Below are 27,585 nucleotides of genomic sequence, written 5' to 3' on the forward strand. Positions count from 1 at the left end.
TTATGAGTATACCGCCAGTTCACCAAGGGGACAGATTGCAATACTGAGCAGACCTACCTTGCTCCCATCCCCACCTAGCATTCATAATCGAGGAACATTACTCCGTTCCATTCTAGGTTTGGTTAGCCCTGGTGTTTGAAATCGTTTACTTAACTTACCATTTGGATCCTGGAGCAAGCTTACAGGTTCCTTCCACTAGTAGAATTCCCATAAGCACAGTTCTGCTGAATTACACTGTATAAAATCCAATTCTGAAGCGATGAATACATATTCTGATATTCACATTGTTTTGTAGCGTGCAGCTGCCCAATTACCATATAAAATCTTACTTTAGAAGTGTCAGTCTCCTCACCCAGAATTGATCAGGAAGGACTGATCTTCTCTTCCCCTCAAAGAGGAGGTAGACACTTTTAAAGTCAGATTCTATGTGGAAATTGTGCATCGGCACACTTCAAAACATGGCTGATATAAGACCACCGGTTCAGAATTGACACAGCACTTCCTGGGATGGAAGAACGCAAGCTCGCAAACCCCATTTCTGTCTCCAGGGCTAAGATTTACACCAATTAATTTATGGACAAATAGTGAATATGAATAATGGGATTGGATATTCCTACCATAGTCTTTACAGTTTACACTGACACCTTACACACCAACCAACCTTAACTTTGAATGATGGGATTGGATATTCCTACCATAGTCTTTACACTGACACCTTACACACCAACCAACGTTAACTAGTCTTTACACCGACACCTTATACACCAACCAACCTTAACTAGTCTTTACACTGACACCTTATACACACCAACCAACCTTAACTTTGATGATCCTGCTCTTGAAGTTGTTCATGACCACTATGATGTCATCAGATTCGGCCGGTGAGTCTGTACCCTCATGGCTGCAAAGAATTATACACACTGTATAAATAATACAGCATCTGAAAATCTTTGAAGCGCAGTGTATTTACACGTTCATTTGTCGCAGTTTCGGTATCTCAGTCTTACCTATATATCTTGTAGATTTCATCAGAGCGGCCCTTCCTCAACTTCAACATCCAGAGTCCTGGATAGGCCTTTAATTGGAAGTAACCCTACATAGCACAACATAAGATTTTTTTAAAGCTGTTCCTTTTCTTTTTAAAAAGGAGATTTTTTTATAGACACACGCACGCACGCGCGCACACACGCACAGTGAAAATACTCAAAATAACAATCTTGACCTTATAGATCAGCTATATTCACCATTTTAAATGTTTTTAAACTTTTAACCTACAATGACACTTCACTTCATTTCCACAATGAAATGATGGGACGTTACAACAGTTTGAGCAGGGTTCAAACCCAGGATATTATGGTTATGTAGTGCATTAACTGGTATAGCCACTTGAGTGGCACTAAACAAGTCTTACTACAGGAATAAATATAAAAGGAACAAACTACAGTGGGAGGAAGCATTTCAAGATCTTAACACCCAAAGAAGTTGAAGAGCCGGGCATGGAAACATTTACCAGGTTTGCCATGACGATAGTGTCCAAGATGACGGGCTCCGAGGTAGTTCCCAGGGTGAACTGGAGGCCGCGAGGTGGCTGGCCCGTACTAACATCAAAACAATGACCCTCCAGGAGGAGGTACTCCAACTCATACTCTGCTGCCACGATATTGTCAACCTGTGTGTGTGAGTGAGTGAGTGAGTGAGTGAGTGAGTGAGTGAGTGAGAGAGATTAAAACCGCCAAGTCAGGATTGGAACAGACTGTGCTTCAACAACAGATGCCCCGAGTGAGCACTTAGCCAAGACTATCAAATACCCAGACAAAAAGGTAAAGCCTCAACTTTCTTTTTGAGCACTCTTTGATACAAAAACTGTGTCGGGAGGATTGAGTATCCAGCTGGAACCAATAAACTAGGATGGAGTGCGTTATTCATCAATGTCACGTTAGAGAAAGTAGAGATAGTGGATATGGGTTGTAAAATGTGCCTTCAAGGGCACACACATGCTGTGTGTGTACACAGCTCCTGTCAACAATCAGGGTTAGGAAATTAACACAGGCTGCCTGCCAAATGCAGATAAAGTTTGGGCTGTGGAAGTTTAAGTATATGACCAGCCACTGTGGTAATAACTTCAAATTCGTATTCTAATAAACCTTCCAGTTGTTAAAATTGTAAAACATGCTTGACTAGTAAGTATGGAACCCATAGAACTCAAGAATGTAAAACGCCACACAAACTTTCAACGTGTGCATGCACACACTTACCTCTTCCAAGTAGATGTTGTCCAGGTCGTAGCGGGTGCGCACAGATTCGACCATCCAGCTCTCAGGTGTGTTGAGGGTGAGGGTGAAGAGGGGAGTCCGTGGCATGTCTAGGAACGTAGCCATGGGCCCTGGAGAGAAACTCCCATCTGCCTGGAATCCCACCTCTGGCTCCAGAACATAGCGGTAGAATCTAGTGGATGTGTACAATGTTATCAGACATAAACAAGTAACAGATAGAGCTGTGGCTTGAAAGCGAAAGTCACAATATTTATGGACCAACGCTCCATATGTGATGTCTCCATGTTTATTTTTTATTTACTGAAATCAGACTTTTGAATAACCCAGTGTCAATGAGGAAGAAACTAAGAAATAGGATATGACGGCAGGGCTCCAGACTAACCTTTTCACAGGTAGCACTGGTGCCACCTACCTTTTCAGTTGGTAGCAACACCACAAATTAGGTAGCACCAACTTTTTCTTTGTATAGCGCCGCAGCGCGGTATTAATACCTTAAATGACCTTATCACCAAGGCTAGCAAAGGTTTTCTTGGCTGAAGCATAAATCTAAATCCCTTAAATTAAGCACATGACATAACATGGAATATTTCTCACTCACACACATTCCATAGGAAATTATTATAATTAATTAACCTATAGTGCATTTTTCCATATCGTTATTATCATTTGGCTATATGAAACATAAATGAGACACACCCCTTACCTTCTGCATGGGCATGTTCAACCTAATGGCCAATAAGGATATTTAACACTGAGGTGCCCACGTGCCCACTCTTCCTGCACCCTTTTGCAATGTGAAATGCCACCGAATTCATAATCCTTGCCCACTTTCCTCCTGTCTTTTCTTTATATGTAAAAATGTGTGCTAAGTGTGCGCTCCAGGGAAACTTATGTACAGCTGATGTTGAAATCAGTTTCGTTTTTTTCGGGGTTGATCAGTGAGCGCGCCACTGTTGCACTCACGCGTGTCGTGTGCAGACAGGTGCAGACAGACAGGCAGAGAGAGAGAGGGAGCAAGACATTTCTGGGGACTAGGTTGGTGGAGGTTGTGTAGAGCCCAGGATCACATTAGATGATTGACACAGGGGTGAAAAATGGGTTACAAAATCGTGGGATAAAAAATATATTAAAAAAAAAAGAAAGAGAGAGACTCGACGGAATGGGCGAGAATAAAGTAATATTTTATTATCGCGCTAATGCCCGTGCTTCATGGTTGAGGCTGGGAGTGAAAGCAATAAGTAGCACCGGTGTGACCTCGTTCAAATTGAACTCCCTGCCCTGTATGACGGTGATTAATCATTTTTTATTTAGATAACATATCTTATCTGTGCGTATTTATGTATCTTGTTGTTTATAAACTATTTAGAGACATTTGGTATTGGTATAAGGGTTAAGTATGTATTGATGTAAAAAAGAAAGAAAAAAAAAAGATTATAGCAAGCTGTGGATTCGCATCTAATGTGGAGCTGTGGTGTGTGTGTGTGTACCTTTTGAGAGGCAAGTCTGAGAGCTTAGACTGGCAGTTCATGAACACCAGCATGTTTACATTCACCAGCTGCTTCAAGACCTGAGAGAGAGAGAGAGAGAGAGAGAGAGAGAATAAGAGAAAGAGAGAGAATAAAGAGGACAAAAGGTTAGAGAAAAGTAGTACAATTAGTAGTGTTCATTTATCCATTTGTATCTCTGAAAGTGTGTAAATGTAACCTTGTAACCTGGTCAATTCGATTGCAAGTAAATTAAATAAACATTATATTTTAAAGTGCACAGAATCAAAGCATAAATATAACTATATAGAATCTTTGAACAGACATCCATCAATGGAAGCGAGGAAACAAATTCAACATACCAATAGCAGAGGAGCTAGTTTCTGGGCATCCCTTGTTACAGGGTCCACCACGGCAACAATATCAAAGTACACCTCTCCCTCCTTCGGACGGATCTTCACAGCACTGTCAAGAAGAATAAGTCAACAACATGATGAAAGCGTTTCTTACGTACGTTATATTGCAATACACAATATGTGCCCTGGACCCTAACCCTTTTTGGTTGGCCGATTTTATTTTTTCATTTTATTGCAGCATACACATAAAAACATGGGTAAAAAACATACAATCAAATAAGTTAATTATTAAATTACACATTCCGTCCATGAAAGACACAGTCAGTGCCTGGCAATCATTGAAGGAAATAAGCGACCATCAAACCGACTCATCTGTGCATGGATGCACAGATGAACATACTGATTAAGAGTTGCTGCTTCCACTGCATTATGTCCTTATGTTGCCCTGTTTATGTATTGTTTTTTCTTTGATACTGCCTTTGGGTTAAACAAAGTAGTCATTGCCTGGAAGGTATTTATAAAGCATATCAGATTTTCTGATGATTCTCTCACGGTACTAGGAGTCAATGATAATTAGGACGATACCAGTTCATATCCAATATACAATTAGAAAGGTGCGCTCAGTGGGGCAAATCTCTCCCAGGTACAGTAACTTGCCTCTAGCTTTCCGTTCTCTGTGGTTCAACCTGACAATGCATCAATACTCGTTTTGCACCTTATCTCATGCACTGATAGACCTTGATGTTTAATCTCAGTGCCATCACTTTTGTGTCTAAATGTATGCATCTTGTCTAACCTCATGTACATAGCAGATATATTTGTTTTATATTTATGCCTATGCTGGAAAAGTCTTTCTTTAATGTGAGATATTTATTTTCCCTCCTTGCTGTCCCTGACCCCTCTGGGTCATGTTTGCTGACTAAACAATGGGGGTGGGCCTGATCTCAAATGACCAGCTGGCAGAACCGAGGACCTGACCTGGAGTAATAGTATGCACACCGACTTTGTGTCCTTCTACTCTACTGCCACCCAGAGCATACTGACAGGGGGCATCACAGTTTGGTATGGAAACGGACATTCCTGGGATCTGCGAGAGCTACACAAGCCAGGTGTGTACAGGAAGCCCTCTCCCGTCCCTGCTGGATATGTACAACAGCAGATGCTTGGGGAGAGAAACAAAAGCGTACAAAAAGACAGATACTGTAATACTCTCGAAATTTGAATGATGCGGTCTGGCAAGCATTTGAGCGGTCTCAAAGCCAAGGGCTCAAGGCTCAGTGACTGTTATTGCCGTAAACAAGGACAATTGGAGGGGTGGGGGGGATAAATAATAAATAAGTGCATTGGCACTCGAAACTGTAGTAATGTACAGATTGCGCAAAACGATATTGCCCAATGTACAGTATATACACTTATCTGCTTCCGTGATGACTTTGACTCTTGAGCTAGTGTTTGCTGTGGTCATAGAGTAGTCTACAGTTTGTAACTGCAGCGTGTGAATGTGGTTTATAATTTGTACGTTTAGCATGCTCTATAGTTTGTATTAGGGTTTACAGTTTGTACCTGTAGCGTTCGCCACCAAAGGCATATTCAACCCTGGCCTCTCCTTTGGGCTGAGAGGACAGCAGAGAGTCCACCTTCATTACCAGGTCACTGGCCCTATGAGAAATAAAACACAGCACACAGAAATACATGTCAGACATCAACGAGCTCCACTGTGGCTGGACACATAACCCTATTTCTTTGGTCACTTTAGATTGTCCCCTTAATTAAACATATTTGAGATCCAACACAACAAACAAAGAAAAACTAACTTTGCATCTTGACGATTCACAAAAGTCACTTTTGAGACTGACCCATTAGGCGAAGGGCTGCTAATCGACATGCTAAATAAGCTATGATGATGATGATGACGACATACCTGTCCTCCTCGATCCCAAACTGTTGGACCTTGCTTTTGATTCGCTCCCCAGAAGTCTTCAGAATGATGCTCTCCAATAGCAGGAAGTCATCCTGATTAAAGACTTCATCCTCCTCCAGTGGGCCGATGATCTGCAGGTGAGACAAGGCGGAAATGGCTGGTGACGTCCCAGTTATAATGTCCATGTACGTGTCAGTGTATATTATGTAGCTTTCTGTTTTTATGCCATTAAATTGACACATGGTGACAGCTAGCCTGGGTTAGCCCACGTAATTGAAAAGACAGAGCATGACATTTTTCATTGCATCCGCGTCGTGACTGCATGACTCACCCTTCCATTACTGATGACCGCCCTCTGGCCTCTCTTCAGTTTGAGCACATCTCGACAGTAAGCAGCGTGGGAGAGTAGGAAGTCAAACTTGGGCCCTTCGTACGCACTCTTAAACAATGTCACATCCATACCCTGCAGAAGAGGTGCCAGGATTAGACAGCAGAGAAGAGGAAAAGGGGGTATTTTAAGTTAATTGGTTCGGTTAACTTTGCCGCTCTGGGCCTGAGAAGTGGAGGAACGGCACATAAATGTACCGTTATGGTTACACAATGAATCGTCTTTATGTAATACTTTCCAGAATTATGTTTTGCACAACATTGGCAATGCTTGCACCATGGGATTTACATACTGAGCAACTTTCAAATTAAATGCATGTTGTACATATTGAGTTTTTAAAATGTTTATCTATGTTTCCGTCTGTGTTTTAGATTGAGTCTTTTTATGATGCTTTTTAGATGGTTTCATGTTTTAAGTTGCACTGCAAGTGGCCGAGGAGAATGCCATTTCATTTTCTTGATGTTTATAAGTACATAGGGATTTTTCTTTGTTGAAGTTGCAACAAGCAATAAACCAACACATAATTGCGACCAAGTATTATAATTAAGTGTTGATTACATATGTAGAAACATAAATCACGTTTATCGTGTAAGCTACATCGGTGTAGCCTAAGTAAGTCGATTTTCCTCAGTGTTCATTTAACTCAGAGACTAAGAATCAATTCAATGGTAAAAAGTAGACGTGGTCTGAAGGGTGGGTTACGGTTAGATCAATTCTCTTATTCTCCATCCTCACCCCGACAGCAAACTCTCCGATATCAGTGCCCTTTTCCAGGGCTGCCGTGGTCTCTCTCTTGGTCATCTTGGTGATGAAGTTCTTGGCGTTGTTTGCTGTCTGTGTCTGCATGGCGGACCAGATGGCCCGAGTCACCCGGCTTGTATCGCTGGCTACACCAGCCAATGGGTTGTTGATCATACCCAGCCGGACGTTGTTGCTGCTTTTCTGTTTAAACAAGCATGCAGCGTTAGAGGAAGGCTGGCTCTGAGGAGTCAAAAATGCGCTGGTTTAATTTGAACAACAGAAAGACAAACGTAGAGCACCAAATTGAGTGCCGAGATGGGATTCTCTAAAATAACACATAAACACAGTACTCATCCTGCCATCTAGTGGTCATGGTGATGAACTGTTTAATGTAAATAGTAGGCCAACACACCCAAAGGTGTGATAATCCACTTAAGTTTAATTTGTGTGACATGAGAGTGTAGTAATATTGTTCTATAACGTCCCATGAAACATATACAATCCATAGATCTGTGTGTGCAAAGTGTAATAATGTTCATGTGAATGTTTGGCACCACAAATTTCAATGATACTGTATGTAATACCTCGTGGCAAACTGATATTCTATTAAATATAATTTACTGTCTGTGTTGTCTGAGGGTGTTTTGTACCATGTGTTTGATGGCGTCGTAGAGGAGCTGGCGTCCAGAGGGCTGGTCAAAGTCTCCCACCACCCAGAACGTCACAGGACGGATGACGCCATCGTCTGACAAATAACAGAGCAAGGATAAAGGTTGTAACTCTATCTAGTAAAACGACATCATGCAGGCAACCATTATGAGTCAGAAGAACTGGGTAAAATTGCCTTCTTCATTTTGTGTGTGTGTGTGTGTGTGTGTGTGTGTGTGTGTGTGTGTGTGACTGTGTGCGTGTAGTGGGGGTGGGGAGGTATGGATATCAATACGAACAGCGGCATGGGTTGTAATGACCGAAGGCATATGAACAAATTATGTTGTCTGCTGGTGAAAATTGCTCATTTTAAATTGCCTCATGATGTTGCATGTTTTATCACAGCATTTAGAGACTAGCCAATTTTCCAAACAGCAGGCTAGGTGTCCAACGTGCAGCTAGGACAAACAACACATAACATTCTGTCAGACTCCTTGCAGAGAGCTGAATGACAATATGCTCTTTAAAAGGCTATTTTTCATAATCATCACATGCTTAGCATTAGTAACGCGCTGTTTCTTGCACTATGTAGTGATTCATGCGGCGGGTGGAGGGTTCACAAATGCGCGAAAGCATTGACAGGTGAGTAGTTGGAGAAGAGGGGGGGGGGGACAAACAGAGAGAAAGCATTGACAGGTGAGTAGTTGGAGAAGAGGAGGGGGGACAAACAGAGAGAACGCATTGACAGGTGAGTAGTTGGAGAAGAGGAGGGGGAGGGGGGACAAACAGAGAGAAAGAGGAGTAACTAGGTGGAAAAACAGGGGGAGGATTACCATGCCTGTTGGTGGCGGTCATCCCTGATTTAGGGGAAAATTCATTCAAAGGAGGACAGAGGGGAGAATACACAGAAAGAGTATTCAGCTTTGGGAACACGCGTTATTGTCCTTGACGGCACGCAACATAAACTACAGGATCTCATTTCTGCTCCATCTCTAAGATATGAGATAACAGGAGCTAACAGAGATAACAGGAGCGCTAAATTGTTACTGCTGTGATATGAACAAACTTGTACCTTTCTTGGTCATGTAGTTCATGCTGTTGGCCACAGCAGTGCTCTTCTCCTTGGTGTCCAAGGTGGAGAAACGAGCATAGTCATCTACAAAGTAGTTGTCTGGAGGGAAACAAAGATACAAGTATATCAACTATACTGTATGTAACAATGTTCTGCCGTCTATGGACTTTGTAATCGACTGTTCTCCTATTTGTCTGACTGCAGTGGTAGTGTTTATGTCCTTTGTACAATCTGTTTATGTGGACATAAACAAACATTTCAAATATGTACTCACTAGTATCAGACAGGTCCAAGTATGTTCTGCTGGTGGACAGGACTCTGGGATTGATGCGTGGAACAACGTTGGGCTGGTTCATGATAAAGTCTACTACATCATGATCTGTGGCTAGCTCTCCCTAAGACAGACAGACAAACAGATGGACACGAACGCACACACAAAGAAACAAGACAAGATTTCTGCATTTGGCTGCAAATAAATACCTCAATATGTAATATGTAACATAGTACAGTGTGTGGAGGGGCATCCACATGAGCATGGCCACACTTGCATTAAGTTAAAATAAAGATGAATATATCTACTAGCTAAAGAACTAACCCTCAAATTTATATTATGGGTCTTACTATATCGATGTTGTATGTTTCAATGACTAATTTGAGCTTACTGATGCCACTGGTGGTAATACTGTATATGGCATATATGTATGGTGGTATAAACAGTATGTATAAGGCTTCATATATATAATTATTTCTATTGTAATAATATACATGTTTACTTGAGTCGCAGTAACTCTTTTCCCATCTGAAAATAATTTGCATAATGTCACATGACCCCTTTCCACCAAAACATAAATTATGATGAAAGGGTAAGCTAAGCTGCAGCCCTGCCAGGGTCGAATACTTGCACTTTGTTTTTCTATGCAACATGCAGAGAAAGGAGTTGAATGAGCTGAAGTTGAAACAAGTTAATAAACACAATCTTAGCATGTTTGTGATTGGCTTTCTTTAGTTGTGCATGCAGGGCCATCGGGGGGAAATGTCTATCATCCATGTCGTTTGCCATGTTATCATGCATGTTCATTATCTACAATGATATGATAATGAGGTATCGTTCAGCCCCAGTGCACACGGGAGTGACGGATTAGTGCCACGTACATGATGGAAAACACATCTACTGTACATTGTGCCTTTATGCCGTATTCTTCTGACATAATTTTAGTATCTGTGATGGGCCGAGGGTAAATTGGCCTGGGACATCCCTGTATTTTCTGTAGGGCAAAGGTTCCATGATGAGCCCTAAAAATATATATATTTCATTAAATCATTCAATACCGCAATACCGTCGGTAAACAGTGATTCATTACCGTGGTGACAAAAAATCCATACTGCCCCAGCCCTAGATGTCACTGCAGTGAAGTCAATGAAGGTGAAAACTACAATCCTTAGTACAAAATAGCTATCTTGACTTCAAAAGATAAGATTCAGGTAGATGCAATGGAAGCCATGGCATATGCAAAAAGCATCATGGGAATTGTAGGACCACAGAGAAAGGCCAACAGACAAGAACAAAGAACTTTAACATTGTTTTTGAAAAGTTTAAATTCTTTAAACACATAAAAATAAATAAAATACTATATCAAAAATGAACTGAAAACATATTTTATTTCCTTGTTTTATGGTGAATAATTGTAGTATTTTATTTCCTTGTTTTATTGTGAATAATTGTAAATGTATGTGAACTTGTTTGTGTGTATGAGTGTATAATATATATATATATATATATATATATATTCTGTGAAAGTATGAAACAGCTGAGGTTGTGTAAAAATAATAATAATAATAAAAAGTAGTTGTAAGAAATATGTATGCTTATACTTATGTGAAGTTGCCTAAACTGAAATAAAAACAAAGTAAAAAAAACATCAAGCCATCATAGTGACCCTTCAAGGGTGTGTTGTCACTCACTAGGTAGACAGCTCTCTGGAAGAAGGTGGTGGTCTCCAGTATCTTGTGCATGGTCACCGTCTCCAGCTCATCAGGATCCAGTTGCTCGCGCTGATAGGGCATTCCGTTGTACATCACCACGGGCAGCGGGCCAACACCAGTCTGCTCATAATAAGCACGCCCTTCCTGGAGATGTGAGTATTACGGCTTGATTTCACATATCAACAGTAGGTTTATTTAGAACACGAGTCCTGACAAGTTGGACAAAAAAACATTGTTGTTTGGTGGTTTATGCGATTCCCCCTGAAGATTTAAAAAAGGAAAAACAGACAAACACTTCTCTTGGTGTAGTGACACTGAAGCTGAGTGATGTGAAGTTAAAGGTGTTATCGTGACAAATCTCAAATTTCAGTATTATGTGATTGGATGACCCTAAGACCCCCCAAATATTTGAGCTGTGGACCCCCCAGCCTGATAAGCATTTACAATTATATAAGTTGTTTGACTCGGTTCCACAGATAAATATTGAGAAAATAGCAGATCTACAAACTCCCAACGTCTTGCGTTTGCGAGGCGTTGTGAGCTTGAAGATCATCTATTTTCAAAATGTTTACCTCTTTCTTACATTATTTGACAATTTGGCCATCGTTTGACCAGTTTTTATAGTATAGTTTGTTGATGAATTTTGATGCAGTAATAGTATTTTTCTTTAATTTCTTTTGTCCTTAAAAGTCACTTCACTGACATCTGGGGAATGGTTGAAAACCACTGCCCTAAACATGATAAAAAAAAGATTACTTTCCCTGGGTCAAACCACATATTGACTGGACTATACAAGGTGAGCCCGTTATACCTTGCGGTTGGAGTCGTAGCTTGAGTCAAGTCCCAGGATGCTGCTGATCTCCACGTAGGGAAACTTCTTCTCCAACACCTTCACCACGTCCACAACACTCAGCTCCCCTCCAGTGTGCACGCGGTTCAACATCTGGAGGGGCAGGGAGAGACATGGAGAGAGGCAGGGAGAGACATGGAGAGGAGGCAGGGGGAGACATGGAGAGGAGGCAGGGGGAGACATGGAGAGAGGCAGGGAGAGACATGGAGAGGAGGCAGGGAGAGACATGGAGAGGAGGCAGGGAGAGACATGGAGAGGAGGCAGGGAGAGACATGGAGAGAGGCAGGGAGAGACATGGAGAGAGGCAGTGAGATACATGGAGAGGAGGCATGGGGAGACATGGAGAGAGGCAGGGAGAGACATGGAGAGGAGGCAGGGAGAGACATGGAGAGGAGGCAGGGAGAGACATGGAGAGAGGCAGGGAGAGACATGGAGAGAGGCAGTGAGATACATGGAGAGGAGGCAGGGAGAGACATGGAGAGAGGCAGGGAGAGACATGGAGAGGAGGCATGGGGAGACATGGAGAGGAGACAGGAAGAGACATGGAGAGGAGGCAGGGAGAGACATGGAGAGGAGGCAGGGGGAGACATGGAGAGAGGCAGGGAGACATGGAGAGAGGCAGGGAGAGACATGGAGAGGAGGCAGGGAGAGACATGGAGAGAGGCAGTGAGATACATGGAGAGGAGGCATGACGGCCAGTCTATGGCAACCTCAGTACTGTGATGTCTGTCATGTCTAATTTTTGTCATAATCTATTCCATTCACACAGACACACCCACAACTTCTTATAGCAGAAATATACTGTAGCCCAGTGGAGTCCTTCAAAAATGTTAACTTTGAGAACCACTGCTATAGCCTACTGTATACTGTATGACAATGACAAAGAAAGTCTGAAAATGATACTCCCCACCGCTATAGTAACTGATGAGGTAATGAAGTTAACTCACAGAGATGATGGCATCGAAGGCGCTCTGGCTGTCGACCTCGTCACAGATGTAGTTGTAGGCACGGAGCATGGCCACGCCAGCGTCCTGCATGCCGTCTACATCCTCCTCATCCGACACCACAAACACCAGCCCGATCCTGAACCCCGCAACACATCATGTTCATAACCTCATGTATGGGACTCTCGCTCTCATTATACTGTGTATAATTGAAAATGCAGAGGTGCACATACGGTATACTTAATAAATATTCAAACGACGCCAGCCACCCAGGGAGACCCTGCTGAGAGACATCTGCTGTAGCCTTCCTTTCCAAACTCAAAAACTTGATTTAAACTAACTTATATCCCAATGAACTGCATTTGCATTGCATTTGCATTAATTTTAATTTATTTCCATGGATTCTATTTTCAGAGCAGTCACTGTAGCAGCATTTTGAAGTGTAAAATACCAACTAGCAAACTGCAACACACAACATTCAGACAGGCATACCTAAGTGGGATGTTGTTGGTGTAGAACATCTCTGCAACGCTCAGCAACTCTGCTGAGTTCTCATGGGTGGGGTCCAGAATGATCACCTGCACACACACACACACACACACACACACACACACACACACACACACACACACACACACACACACACACACACTCTTATTATTTTGAACACAGATTCAGATCCATTTGGACTGGTGAGGGGTTGATTAATTAGGCATGGGCTCACCAGATTGTGGAAGTTCTTGCGGATCTGCCTGATGACTCCAGGGAATGTGGGTCTGAGCAGCTCTTGGATGTTGTAGGGCCAGGAACTGTACCGGTGGTCTGTCTCCAAGTTGTTAATCCACTGCAGAGGACGGAGGAGAGGGGAAACTACATAAAAGGTCTGAAGAAGAATACTGCCAAGGACGTGGTTTGAAGTATTCTTTTTTAAACTACCAAGTGCCACTAGTTGGCGCTCTTATCTAACCTATGATCCACCGTTCAAAGCTAGGACCATGATAACCACGTGGTCGCAAGAATCGCCTGCCATCCACTACTGTGCTAGAGAATTTTCTACGTCTATCTCTCTTCCTGGATCGTTCCAATTTTGTAACAATTATTTAAAGCCTAGAATCAAGCCATCCAGGATCCTGGTGAATAAAAAGGAAAAAAATCACACCTGTGTGAAGTGAGGGGCGCTCTAATCATCGTACATCATCATCAAGAATGGTGGTCCCTTATTGGCTAAGGGTTCCCACCGACATTCTGTAAGACACATATGTGTCTTGCTCAGACACATTTTCCATATCGTAAATGGCATTTAATGTTTGCGTTCAGACAACAAAAACATTAAACACTATAGCTGTTTATAGGAGGGACTAGCGCCCCTCAAAAATATTTGATTCTGTGAAAAGAAATTTGAAAACTACCAAACATTAAAATTACAATTCAAGAAAAAAAGTAAATCCCTGTTTGTCTGGCCACTTCCTTAGCACAGAGCAAGACTGCTGCTCACTTAGGCAGCCATCTCAAAATTCCACAACTCCCTGTGCTTTCAATGTGTGCTGCTTACAAGCACCAATCATTTTAATTTACTTCATTTTCACCTAAATCAACTCCTAGCAGCGCCATCGGCCCCGCAGATCACGTGATCAGGGACACAGATTAATGTATGGGTCACAGTTTTCTGTGCAACATTTCCCTTGCCTACCACCGCACCGCATTACACCGTTCTCGCTGAGCCTGCCTGACTCACTCACTGAGGCAGCAGCAGTGAGCAGAGCCACACGAACACACACGGGAACACTTCTCCCCGACACGGCGCATACTACAGTTACAGTTATTTGCTAAGTTAATGTGATAAAATGAACAGCAGGATAAAATAGGAACGATTATCTGTCTATATCAGCAACACACGGATGTGTGTCTTGCAACGATGGGTCGCAGAGCCACACTGACACGGGGAAGACACACGCAACAACGGGTCGTGCACACGTGTGTGTGTGTGTGTGTGCGTTTTATGGTCATGATTCACCAGGATCATGGATGGCTTAAAATAATTTATATAAATATTAATTTTAATCTCTAATAATGGGAAAAATGAATGGGGGTCTGGATCGATGGAACCAGAAAATGTTTATTTGCGCTGAATGTCCTTCCCCATCTCTCTCCTGCAATGCACCTGTCTCTCTCTGCTATCGCTAATAGAGACTTGAAAATGCCTCAATAATAATAATAATACATATAGATAAGGCGGGACCAAGCAAGAAGATAATAAGCAATAAGAACAATATGCACAAATAAGCCATAGAAGCATGGAAAACTGAACTTGAGAAAAACAAGACCATGTAATTGTGACAGGGTTGGTTTTAAACTTGTGTGTGTATGTGTGTGTGTGTGTGTGTGTGTGGGGGGAGTGGCAGGGTTCTTGATTGTCGGTACCCAGATTTGAACCCATGACCTTGTGGTCCAAAGGCAAGAGCTCTACTGACTACACAGACACAATCAGTTGTTTCATTGTAAACAGCAAAATCATTCAGTATTTTTGATAACAATCGTGTGTCCTGGTTTATGGGATCATTGTCCATTACAGTGTGGTCGCTGTGTGTAGGACGTTTCACCCAAATTACTCAAAACTTCAGGCAGAAAATTAGGTATAAGCATTTTTCAAACTGCTCAAAATGGCAGAAAATCTGAGGGCGGAGCTTACTTGTCAAAGTGACAAGATGTCTTCCCCATGAGTCAAGGAACATGTGGAAACAAGTGCCATGACTTTTGGCCAAACAGAGCATGAGTTATGCCTGTTCAAAGGTTTCATTTTCTAAAAAAAATTATATAGCGCCCCACTTTGGCTAATTGGCGTAAGAGTGGTTTCAGTGCTATTTGGCATGCCCCTCTACCATACTGTAAGTTGCATAAGCATGTAACGCTGCATGTATGTATTAGGGGAAGAAGAAGAATTTACCCAAAACAAACAAGTTTCATTGGCTCATAAAAACGTTTTTTGTCCATATAGGTCCAAAGTTCACGTGTAGAGGTTTTCGTGCATTATGATCAAAGAACCTGGGAGGAGATAGATTTGAACTGTTTTTCATATAATAAAAAATGGCGGGTGATCTAAAGGTCGAAAGAGCACGAAAGTTGTTCGACATGAGGACACACATATGTGTATCAAAGTTTCATTGCCAACGGTCAAATGATTCATGAGCTAAATCATTTTGCATTTTCATTTAAGTGCTATAGCGCCACCCTTTGGCCAATGGTCGTGGGCTCCGCATCATCACCGTTTGGCATGGCCCTCGAAGGGACGTACTTGGCCCCTTAATAATAAAAACTTGTGGAAGTTTGGCTCTTGGCGCTAGAGGAAGGGAATCTATTTCGGGTTACCAAAATAAATTGCGGGCCTCTTCTGTGGAGCATACCATGTGTTCAGTGAGTTTTAGGACGATTCAATTTTCTTATGTGTAAGCTGAAATTTCATCTTGGTAGTGCAACAGGAAAAAGCCATTTGATCAACAAAATCTGTATGGGCCATGTACCAGGGAGCAGGAAGATGCACAGCTAATTCCATGGCAATCCAACCAGTATTTTTCAAGATATCTTGGGGTAAAATTTGTGCAAGTGTAAATCCTGCTGGTAGACTGCATGAGGTAACCAAAATCGGTAGGTCGAACGATCAAACCACCCTGGTCTGTGTACCACCACGTCATGCTATGGTAGGTTTCACAATAGTGAATAATGAATATACAGAGTGATAATCTAATAACATGGAAATATGTATACGTTAAAATAGTCTTAGCCATTAAAAGTATTGTTTGGTAAACTACACATGACCACCTTTTGACAATGATGGATTACGTTGAAGGGACCAAAACCAAACCACCTGCAGTACCCTGAGTGTGTGTGGTTTCACGTACATTAATGGCAGGGTGTCGGATGTCCACGGCGTAGTCTGAGTCTGAGGGCTGGACATTGAGCCTCAGGATGTCGTGGATGTAGGGTGTCTCGATCTGCAGGGAGCGCAGTCCCTCCATCACCCTGGCCTCGCTACGCAGCACCTCCAGCACGCTGGGAGGAGAAAGACAAAGAAATAATTAAAATTATGTTTGCAAGAGTGACAGGCTAATAATGCAAATAAGGCTGTCTGTCAGAGGCACCCTCACAAAAAGCAAGCCAAGACTTTCCCATTTAAATTTTACAGTTAACACATTAAAACCAGGAAAGCATCTGCGTCATTAAAATGTTTAAATATATAAATTGTGTGCTTGACTGAGTAAGAAAATATGCATGTGTGTAAGAAAATGTGTGTGTGTGTGTGTGTGTGTGTGTGTGTGTGTGTGTACCTGAAGATATCCTGTGCATCCAGATCTATGTGTAATCCATTGATGAACAATGCAGACTCCCCAGCCTGCAACCCTAGCGTTCCTTTGAAGTACTACAGAGGGAGAAGAGATGAGACAAAACGTAAAAAAAAACCTCAATGTTTTCATGCATGTAAACACCTCCACACCCTGTATGGTTCCAATTGAGGAAATCATCGCTGCGCTGCGGCAATTGCACCGCCGAAGCGTGTCAACTCACTAGTCAATTATCATGAATAGAACTAGAGGCAGCATTCAAGACAGAGCAGTAATGAGGTGAGTCTACAGTTCCATCCAAACCAGCAATGACAGCATTGTTTAAAAGTCAGTTTGTTTGTGTTTAAAGCCATGAAATGTATAGTAAACAACTCTAATTAATAGAGAGAGAGGGCGCCTGTGTTTGTATGTGTGCGAGAGAGAGGATGTTTGAATGTGTGCTAAGACTGTGTGTACTGTGTATGTATGTGTGTGTGTGTGTGTGTGTGTGTGTGTGTGTGTGTGTGTGTGTGTGTGTGTGTGTGTGTGTGTGTGTGTGCGCACGCGTGTGCGTGTGTGTACACAGGCTAAAGAGACGGAAAGCTCAAAGTCATCTAGCACAGTCAAATCTCATTACCAAAGACAAAGACATCAGATTAATCATACTTCAGACACCGCAATTACAACAGACATGATTAACACAAATATTGCTCGTCCAATTTGAGCAGTACGCCCAAGCTCAAAGGAGAGAGTGACTGTGTGCACATGGTGATAGAGTGCCAGGGAGAAAATGTTGTGCAAGTGGAGTCAAAAAAATTATATCCGTCCAATCTACTTCAATCAATAATAATTTCCCTCTGCAGGAGTGAATCACCGATTTTGTAATTAGGAGGCTTTACCGTTTCCCCCCCCCCTGTCTGTCTGTACACAAAGATAACGCACGCTCGGATAGCTCAGATTCATGGAGAAAGGAGGGAAAGGAAAGAACATGACAAGCAGTGGAGTGATTGCTCATTCCATTAGCGGGGCCAGAACCGAAAACACTGTTGGGTAAACGGCCGTCTTTTCCAACCAGAAGCTGTCATCACAAAGGTTGACGGGAAAGAATTAAAATATTAAATACAAGGGAGTCTACTCCACTCCGCAGCTTGGTGGTTTTTGGTTTCCAAGTTGTGGCTGATTGTAGGGGTTGTTTGGTATAATTACACGATCCATTATCAATTTTCATTCTTTATTTGATCATGTTTATAAGCTCAACAAACTCAATTATGGCTCAGCCAGTAGCTGGGAAAACCTCTCTCGTCCTTGATAGACAAGGAACAGAGGAAGCTAAAGGGAGTATAGAGGGATAACGGAATCACACAAGTAACAGAAGGGGGACATTTGTGTCCTTGAGACTGGAGGCTTAAAATGGATGAGCGTCTTGTTTGCAGTTTCCCTCTTTAGTGGCCGAATGTTGACAGGGAGGAGATGAAGGGATGTAAGTGAGGGTGGACTGACAGATAGATCGGGGGGTGGATAGAGGGATAGATGGGTGGACAGACAAGTGGAAAAATAGATAGATGTGATTCTCACCTTCTGGTTCTCCAGAATCTCACTGCGGATCTCTGAGTTGACCACTGTTTTGGTGAGGGACCTGAGGGCAGAGGGTAGGCCTGACCATTAACACTGCAGAAGTTGTCAAAAATAATGAGCATTATGTGTGTGCACGCCAAAGTACCTGGCTTTAACTGGGAAGTTTTGGCTGAGGTCCCTCATGACATTGAGGGCTTCGGCAGCGGGAGCAGCAAGTATACGAGCTGCTGTCTGGAAACTCAGATCTGAGAGATAGAAGACAGAGTGCAGAAAGAGGGGAGCGAGCGAGATGTGGGGGGGGGGGAAGAGAGAGAGAGAGAGAGAGAGAGAGAGAGAGACGAGGCCAGGAAGATGTGGGTCAATGATGAGGTGATATGAAGGACGGGATAAGAGGCGAATGCAGGGAGAGTGAAATAAGAAAATGGTGAACAAGGAGATAGAAGACAGATCAGAAAGAGAGAGCATATAAAGATGTTACAAGGAGATGGGTCGACAGTGAAACATTGCAGAGGGCATAACGAGAGAGGTACAGTGGTGTGTGGGCGAGGGAGAGACAGAAACAGCAAAACCGAGAAGGAGAGAGTTGGAGACAAGAGCAGTATTGATTGCAGCCGGCTATCTGGTGTAGTCAGTGGCATTACTCGATTGGTGGCGTGTGTAGCGAGTGGGTTTATAATGGTGCCTGTAAACCAGTGTGATTATTAGCCCCTGGGGGGGGGGTGCCTCTCAGTATAAACAAGCAGAGCTAATGAGGCCCAGTAGGGCTGAGGATAGTGATAGTGGCCCACAGGACAGCTTGACACTAGATTTCAGCTGACTGTCTAAACCTCCACCTGTACATCACTCAGATAGACAGATAGTCAGAGATAAGCAGGAAAGTACAGCTTAATTACAGTTGCCCATCTGAAAACCACAGGGATTAAAATAGGGTGCATTTTGCATCCCAAAACGCAGTTTATAGTTAAGGCACGCAATAAAACAACGACCTCTGCATCCACAGGGTGCTGCACTACTGTACTACTGTACTGTGTTTTATTCTAGTTTATTTTTCTAGCTTTAGCTATAATAATCATTTCTTCTTCCGTTTTCTACATGAATATAACCACATTATAACCATATAAAATGAAATGGGAGTTAAATGCTGCCATTTGTAAAAAATGGCAAAATATGACTCCTAACGTCGTTGAAGTGGGACTGGGACTGGGACTCATCTAAAAGACCATCCCTGCATCCCGGGACTCATTACATTGAAAACCTATTTACATCACTGAAACCACATGCATTTTCAATGTCTAAACCAATATTAAACTTTTGTTTTGTATTTTTGCTCATCACACTTTTCTGAGACCTGAGTAAGATCATTGGTGGAGAGCTAGAAACAGTGTGCATCTCATCTGTGTTCCTTTATGGTTCAAACTTTACGTCCAACACACCTGTTGCTAAAGCCTTTTCTGGAGCTGTGCATACATATTCCTTTTTATAACCACACGAACAAAAAATAAACAAATTAATGTCACATGCTCTCTAAACCTTTAAATACAAAGCTCAACAATGCACCTTCGTATGTTGTCTTCGATGTACTAAAATCACACTGAAATAAAAGATGGAGGGAATTTGGGTGAATTGAATACGTTTTTATTACACCAAAAATCTAAAGTTAACAACTGGGAGAGCAGCAATATTGTTGAAGACAGTGTGGACGAACTTTGAATGCCAATCACTCTCATATATTTTGGACATTTCAGAAAATACAGACATTCTGGGAACATAGATTCTGGAGGAAGTTATGAGTTATAATAAGATCATTAATGACCCCCGGATTCTACATCTCGCATTGACACCAGAGGACATATAGGTGTTAAAAGTCTTGTCACTGGCAGCTAAAAAAGCCATCACATGGAATACTGGATGGATATTATTGAAGAAATATGTCTACATTTTCTAATGGAAGAAATGAACTATAAGGCACTTAAAAATTGAGAAAAATGGTATTTGTATATCTCTCCCCCTTTTTTAATCCCTATGGAATGTATCTTTTTCTTTATGTCAGCAATATTGGATATATTTGTCTGGAACATAAAAACTCCAAATCTCTTCAGCGAATATAGCCGATCTACAAGCTCACATGACGTCTGTTGTGAACTTGTAGAGCACCGTTTTTGTCTCCCCAGAATAGGGTATACAAGGGTACGAGTGGTCAGAAAATGCAGATGAGAAATAACGAACTTTAAAAACAACTGAGGAAGGGAGTATGTGACAGACTCACCTTGCATCTGCCAGACTTTGAGAGGAGCCATGTCATTAGTGCTGTCAACCAGGTGTTTCCTCAGCTCCTTCAACTGTTCCTTCAGCTCTGGATACAACATCCTAGAGAGGGGGAAGAGAGGCACTGAGAAAGAAAGCTATACAGATAGATAAGACGGAAGAAAGGAGAGAAAGGTTGAGCAAGGCAGAGACGGATTGAAAGGGAGAGATATGGATAGAATCAGACAGTCAAGACAGACAACAACAAAAAAAAATGGGATAGAGAAATAGACGGACGAGGGATGTTTCAAATCAGTCTTCAGGGGGCAAGGAGGGGAGAGAGGAGGTAAAGCTAGGCACATAAACAAATACATAGTTCTCTGGATGATATACAAATAAAACCACTGAATCACTTACTTCAGTTTTCCAAAAAGGAATCCTTGGACCTCATCCACTGGATCATTCTCCCCTAGCATTGTAGTGTTCACGTCACCTCCTGAAAGCCCATTCAATCAATGTAAACCAGACTATCAAATCCACATAAACACTCCTGGGAGTCGACACAATGTAAAATCATAAATGAAGATTTAACTGTAATATGGTATTACGGTATAGTAGTATCTGAAGAATGAGCATGAAAGTGTGTGTGTGCTATGTTCACTTTATAATCTTTATAAATTAAATAATGACTCATTAATCATAATAGCTTAATCATAAAAGTTTTAAATAATAATCGTGATATTGTTTTGAAGTCATATCATCCAGCCCTAATGTGTGTTTGTTTACCTTGAACCTGCGTGTCATCCTTTGCCTTGTACTCCTGGTTTTTAATAGCAAGTTCCACTCCGTACCCAGAAAGGTACACTTTGTTCCCGCTTGGATTCTGGTGGAGAGGGGGGCATAGAGGGGGGAGAGAGACAAAAAGACAGACAGTAGACAGAAGCAAAGTTTGCTAAAAGTAAGGATGAATTATTTTGACAGATCCATCAACACACCTTGTGTGATTGTTTGTCATGCACTCACGTAGCACTGAAGATAGATAACTAGTGAACTGTTCTGTTCACCCCACTACACTGTAGCTGCAGTCGTTCACAGCGAAAAGAACTATGATTCCAAACTTTATACAACTAGGTAAGCAGAAATAAAAGTTTGTAGTCTCGGGCTACTGATGTGGCTCTGCAACCGATTGTCAATTGGCAGAAGAACAACATTGTGGGTGCTATGATCATGCTGAAGTGTGCAGGGCCAGCTGTTGTCTGCTGATTGTTGAGGACACTAAAGCCTAGCACACACCGGGTGCGCAGCGACGCGGAAAATAGAACGGTTTCTATCGGAGCGTCAGGCGAGGCGTCGGCACGCGTCGGACGCCGCCGGTGTGCGATAGGTTCATTGAAAATAACGGAGGCGGCTGTTTTGACGCACGGCGTTCGCAGACGGTGTGTATTAAAGAAAGGAGAAGCTTGTTGCCGCCTCTCTTGTACTGGTGATTTCATGTCAGGCGCAAATGGGAAAAAATGATTTAGCATAACTACAATCGAAAATCATCAGTCAATACTTTTTATAACTCTAATTATAAAGCACTTATAAAAACAAGGTTACAAAGTGCTTTACATAAAACTGAACACACTACACCAGCAACAGAAAAACATCAACGTATAATTGCAGAAGCGTTTTGTGGAGGTATACATTTGTTTAATATTCTCTATGAAGAAATATCACAGCAAGTTGTCTCATGACACTTTACATGTAGAGCAGAGACCCGACATTGCCACGCCCTATGTAAGCATATGTTTGCAACAGTGGTAACGTAAAAACACCCCTAACTGGTAGAACCTTCAGGCAGACCCAGGCTCTAGGGGGGAAGCCATCTGCCTCGAACGTGTCGGGGGAAAGAGGAGAAACAAAGAAAGGTATAAAATATTGCTTTGGTTATACAGTTACAGAACAACTGTCTATTTCTCTGTCTCTGTCCCTGTGCAGCAAACTGCAAAGAATTCGAGCAATCAGACAAATACTATCAAAATATGAAGACATTAAACATTTTAAGTAGCAAATTCCATTGATTTTCATGGTTTGCCCTTTGCAGTTGCCTGTGTCCATTTTCTTCAAAGCATTGTCTTAGCAAAATTCATTTAATTTGATTTTATTTAAATTGTAAAATTAAATTAAAGTATCTTTTCTGCGGAGCTCCCTTTTCTAGTTACTTTTAAAGTCGTCTGGATTACGAGTAAAATGTTGTTGCATAGCCAACATATTTTCCCTAGTTTATATCTGGAATTAAGTTCCCTGTGCAGACAGAAATTGTTTTACCATCAGTCAGGAATTGGGATAAGATTCTAAGCCATGGCCCGGGCGGCTGGCGTATCCGTCTGGGCACCTTGGCTGGTGATCCTGTCTGGCAGTGCGCCGACGGTCTTTGCTGCGTGTCTCCCCATCTCTCTCCCCATTTCCTGTCAGCCTAATGTATACCTATCCCTCTATTAAAAAATATAAAATACAGGCGAAAGCCACAAAAAATATCTTAAAAAAATAAAAAATAAAGATTGTAAGCGGTCAAACCGCTGCACAATGTAACCCAACACCCGAGGAGGACTGGAATCTGACTTTCCAAAACCACCCTGAGAGTTACATGCCAAAAACAATCTGTAAAACGTTTTCCATGAACATTAACAATTTCAAGTGAAAATAAGGAAATGTAGGTAAATTACACCAACAAACAATATAGGGGTAAGATCCAAAATAAGGGAAGTACAAATAGCACTTACAGCCACATAATGTCGGAGCACATATGTCACTAGGCCTTGCTGCACATTGGACAGCATGGCCTGGTGAAGACTGTAGAATCCTGCTTTTCCAATCTCAGCATACAGAATGACTACTGGAGCATCAGGGTTTGAACTCACAATTCTGTGATCGCCTTTGAACAGGTATGGCTTTGGCCTGAAAGGGAGAACCAGAGAATGGGAGATGGTATTGGTATGCGAGGTGGATAGCAGTGAATACAATGACAAACTCTAATGCATTATTAACACGTCTGCAATCCCATCATCAGAACCAGTTTATAAATCCTTTGAAATGGGGTCTAATAAACCATAAACCACCACACAGTATATTTATATAATACACACAATTCACAGCTGTGAATTCGCAGCTGTGAGTACCTTTCAGGTGCCGTTTCCAACAGAGATGCTAAGCCGTCAGTGTCACATGTCTTTGCTCCATGGACACTGAAGAAAGCTGTGCAGCCAGAGGGAGGCAGTTCATTGGATGCTATCTACAGAAGAAACAGCAGCAGGTAGCCAGATTAATTACACATACATATACAGACATAATAAAACACAATATCTTGCACCACATATCGATGCACACATACAAGCAAGAATAATGTACACCACTGCTTTTCTATTGGGTCCAGGGACCCCCCAAAGCCCCTTGAGGGGATTCCAGGACTGCCAGCCTAAATAACTTATAGTAACCATGAACCAAATTGAGTCCTTATGGGTCTACAACTTGTGTATAAATAGAACATGATTATTTGACAGTGTTGACTGCGGTGCCAGTGATAGAATTCTTATCAAATGAGAGTCCACAGCCGAATACAAACTGGGGGTCCTTGAAATTAAAAAGTTTGAGATTCACTGATATCACACACACACACACACACACACACACACACACACACACACACACACACACACACACACACACACACACACACACACACACACACACACACACACACACACACACACACACACACACACAGTACCTGTTGGAAAGAGTATACTGTGGCAGAGTAGGCTCGAAGTGAGAGGGCAAACTTCAGCATGTTAACATGGGCAGAGCTGAGCAAGGCACTGGCTCTCTTTACTATTAGGTCATAGTAGGCCTGGTCTGTATCTGTGCAGGAAACAGACACATTGTAGAAGGTGAGCCATCAGCTGTAATGCAGAATGCAGATGCAATGCAGACCAGAGGAACTACAAATGGCATGATACGTATGTAGGCAGCTGAGCTCCCATCTGGTCTACAAAAAAAAAAAAGTAAAAAACTGTAGTGACTGCGGTTAACTATGACGCACGCTGCCGTGTATCCCCACAATGCATCACATGTTGCGTGCATTATGGCCTGAAACACAAGACAGAGATGGAGAGATTGCAGAAATCACAGGACTTCAGTTGAAGTGCCAACAATATTTTTTTGTGTTCTGCATTTCAACAATCATTGTGAAATAATAATATAAACCAGAGAGAGAGAGAACATTATCAACAAAAGCCAACTACAAAACAAGAACGAGGGACCCCTGCCCTCCTGTCCATTTTGAGTTCAAAGGACAGGTGCCGCCATTCTGTGAAGTTTTCAGCTATTACTTTCAATGGTGTGACATCACATTCTCTTTCTATAAGTAAAGGAGAACTACAGCCGCACATTCATAGTTTATTATCATAATTGTTATTGCTTGTTTCTTTTCGTTGTTGTTTATGACTCAGCGCTTGAGTTGCACTTGCTGTATTAAATGTGCTATAAAATACTGAGTTTGACTGATGGTTTGCACAATGTTTTATTATCTCGTAACTTATATAAATAAAGATGATTGATTGATTGATTGATTGATTGATTAACGTTTCATCTCTCTACTTCCATTCTTTTAACTCAAGGCTGAAAAATATTTTTGCCTCATGTGTTGGAAGTTTCCACCTCATCCTATCAAGTTACTGCTTGCATTAAGTACCTCACAAACCACTGATATTATGCTCAAAGCTCAAGTGCTCACAAATAGGGAATAGGGATGCACCAATCCGATACTCGTATCGGAGATCGGCGCCGATCCAGGCTAAAATTCTAGATCGGGTATCGGTGGCAAATGGGCCGATCCATTATCCGATCCGATCCGATAATTATGTGTAATTACAGTATGAAAACAACTCCTCTGTGACACAGCAGTGTAGTATTGACAGTATAACATGTGGAATGCAGCCAGGCTAGCCTGCTCACACATTAACCTGGTCTAATTGTTGCACAGTTATTTAATAAATAATTCAGTGCATTTATATCTGTGTTTGTTACATTTTGTTTTACAAAGTTGGGAAAGTAATGTTTAAGTCAAGCCTTGATGTTGCCTTACACAAAATAATGATTCCAGACTCCACACAGTGAGGCATACAGCTTAATAGGTTATTACGTTTCTTTGTGGGGGGTATCGGATCAGTACTCTGTATCGGCAGATACTGGACCCCCATGTATCGAAATCGGTATCAAATGCCAAAAAGCCGGATCGGTGCATCCCTACTCACAAACAGGTGATGAATGCAGCTGCTTGCACGAGAGTCTGAAAGTCAACACCAGCTTAGAGTGACAGAACCAGCTTTACCGTCATACTCTCCTTCTATGTTCTGATTAGCCTCCACAAAGTTCCAGAACTTCTCCTCGCTCTCCTCTGCCAAGAACTCACTGAGAAAGAGAGACATGCAGAGTGATCATAGATGGTGAAAACAGGTACATCGACATGCTTATATGGACAACTAACTAAGCAGTATGGAGTCTATCTGACCCCATACTGCCTTAACCACTCGTATAGCCAATCTCGTAGTAGCGACCTAGTCATGATTGGCTGCCTCCTAAACTATGACACGTGCACTGCCGAAGTCACTGCAACACAGAGCGGAGCGGGCCAGCAGCTAAGGTTATAAGCTAACTGTAGAGCAGGAAAGCCATAACAGTGATTTAACCAACAAAAGAATGTTGCAAACGAACAAAAACGGCCGCAAAGTTGTGACAGAGAAACATGCACGTTACAAAAACAAGACATGATCAGTGATATTCGTCCGTTGTGTTCTCACCCCCTAATATTATAATTATTATTTTAGTAACAGTATGTTTCTGTGTCACAACCATTGGCTAGAGGCAGCTTTGCCATTGCTTGTTGTCCCATTGGCTAGAAGCAGCCAATCACGTCACCACGTCAGTATTACTAGGGGGTCGATCTACATTTCATGAGCTTTCACTAGTCACTAGAAACGTTAGGGGAAAAGGGGGGGGGGGGGGGGGGGGTGAAGTGAACATCACATTGACAGCAACATAATTTGCACAAACCTGTGCTAAAGTGTCCGGTGTGTACACTACACATAAACCTGTTCACCACCAGCTGACAGTGTTTTACTGTACCTGGCCTCCAACAGCAGAGGAGTAGATGCCCATTTTGTGGTGAGGGTGGTGGTAATAGCCTTGGAGTCTGCACTCCCATACACTACAGGCAGCAGGGAAAGCAGCAGGACCCACATCCTGAACCCTGCTGTGTGTGTGTGTGTGTGTGTGTGTGTGTGTGTGTGTGTGTGTGTGTGTGTGTGTGTGTGTGTGTGTGTGTGTGTGTGTTAAACAGAGACAGACAGACAGACAGACAGACAGATATTTAAGGATTTAATAATGAATATATATAATATAACTCTTATCATCAAGTTACGATTTTACGATGCGCTTGCAGGTAAACAGAAACAGAAGCACTACTAGGGACTTCATCCAATAGGAACGTTCAGCGTGGCTCACCTATCCAATGAGAACACCGTCATGACATCCGGATTGTTTCAATGACAATCCGCAGAGCTGTCACACGAGCCAAGTCAACTAATAATATCAAATAGCTAACGTTGAACAACTGTATCTCCATTTGTTCCTTTATCCATTCGTCCTTTAGCAGTTTGTCATCTGAGAGTTTCCGTCACATTTCAATGTAAACTCAATTTAACACTAAACAGTAATCCAACTCGAGCTAACCGCTAGCTTTTAACGTTAG

The 27,585-nt window shown here is 42.2% G+C and overlaps 1 protein-coding gene across 2 annotated transcripts in view; it reads right to left on the minus strand.

The window, feature by feature from the left end:
• uggt1 (UDP-glucose glycoprotein glucosyltransferase 1) overlaps positions 1–27,585 on the minus strand; it is a 36,719-nt gene that overhangs the window by 8,935 nt on the left and 199 nt on the right. Inside the window, exons 2-31 of one of the 2 annotated variants that reach the window (XM_083792671.1) lie at positions 26,961–27,087; positions 26,167–26,246; positions 24,565–24,695; positions 23,957–24,069; positions 23,561–23,735; positions 21,582–21,678; positions 21,213–21,291; positions 20,818–20,918; positions 18,697–18,796; positions 18,552–18,612; positions 16,983–17,074; positions 16,557–16,707; positions 13,385–13,504; positions 13,153–13,238; positions 12,664–12,799; positions 11,678–11,809; positions 10,846–11,010; positions 9,158–9,278; positions 8,884–8,982; positions 7,814–7,908; positions 7,158–7,364; positions 6,366–6,497; positions 6,035–6,165; positions 5,677–5,772; positions 4,120–4,222; positions 3,761–3,840; positions 2,256–2,445; positions 1,511–1,669; positions 1,008–1,093; positions 817–901 (exon numbers count right to left, since the gene is read on the minus strand). In XM_083792671.1, the coding sequence (XP_083648797.1) occupies positions 817–901; positions 1,008–1,093; positions 1,511–1,669; positions 2,256–2,445; positions 3,761–3,840; positions 4,120–4,222; positions 5,677–5,772; positions 6,035–6,165; positions 6,366–6,497; positions 7,158–7,364; positions 7,814–7,908; positions 8,884–8,982; positions 9,158–9,278; positions 10,846–11,010; positions 11,678–11,809; positions 12,664–12,799; positions 13,153–13,238; positions 13,385–13,504; positions 16,557–16,707; positions 16,983–17,074; positions 18,552–18,612; positions 18,697–18,796; positions 20,818–20,918; positions 21,213–21,291; positions 21,582–21,678; positions 23,561–23,735; positions 23,957–24,069; positions 24,565–24,695; positions 26,167–26,246; positions 26,961–27,087 (3,530 nt within the window). The remainder of the gene's footprint in view (positions 1–816; positions 902–1,007; positions 1,094–1,510; positions 1,670–2,255; positions 2,446–3,760; positions 3,841–4,119; positions 4,223–5,676; positions 5,773–6,034; positions 6,166–6,365; positions 6,498–7,157; positions 7,365–7,813; positions 7,909–8,883; positions 8,983–9,157; positions 9,279–10,845; positions 11,011–11,677; positions 11,810–12,663; positions 12,800–13,152; positions 13,239–13,384; positions 13,505–16,556; positions 16,708–16,982; positions 17,075–18,551; positions 18,613–18,696; positions 18,797–20,817; positions 20,919–21,212; positions 21,292–21,581; positions 21,679–23,560; positions 23,736–23,956; positions 24,070–24,564; positions 24,696–26,166; positions 26,247–26,960; positions 27,088–27,585) is intronic. The other variant, XM_083792672.1, reaches the window with a different exon arrangement.

This window comes from Protomyctophum parallelum (assembly GCF_964188405.1).
Source record: "Protomyctophum parallelum genome assembly, chromosome: 20".
In the NCBI taxonomy this organism is placed as follows: Eukaryota; Metazoa; Chordata; class Actinopteri; order Myctophiformes; family Myctophidae; genus Protomyctophum; species Protomyctophum parallelum.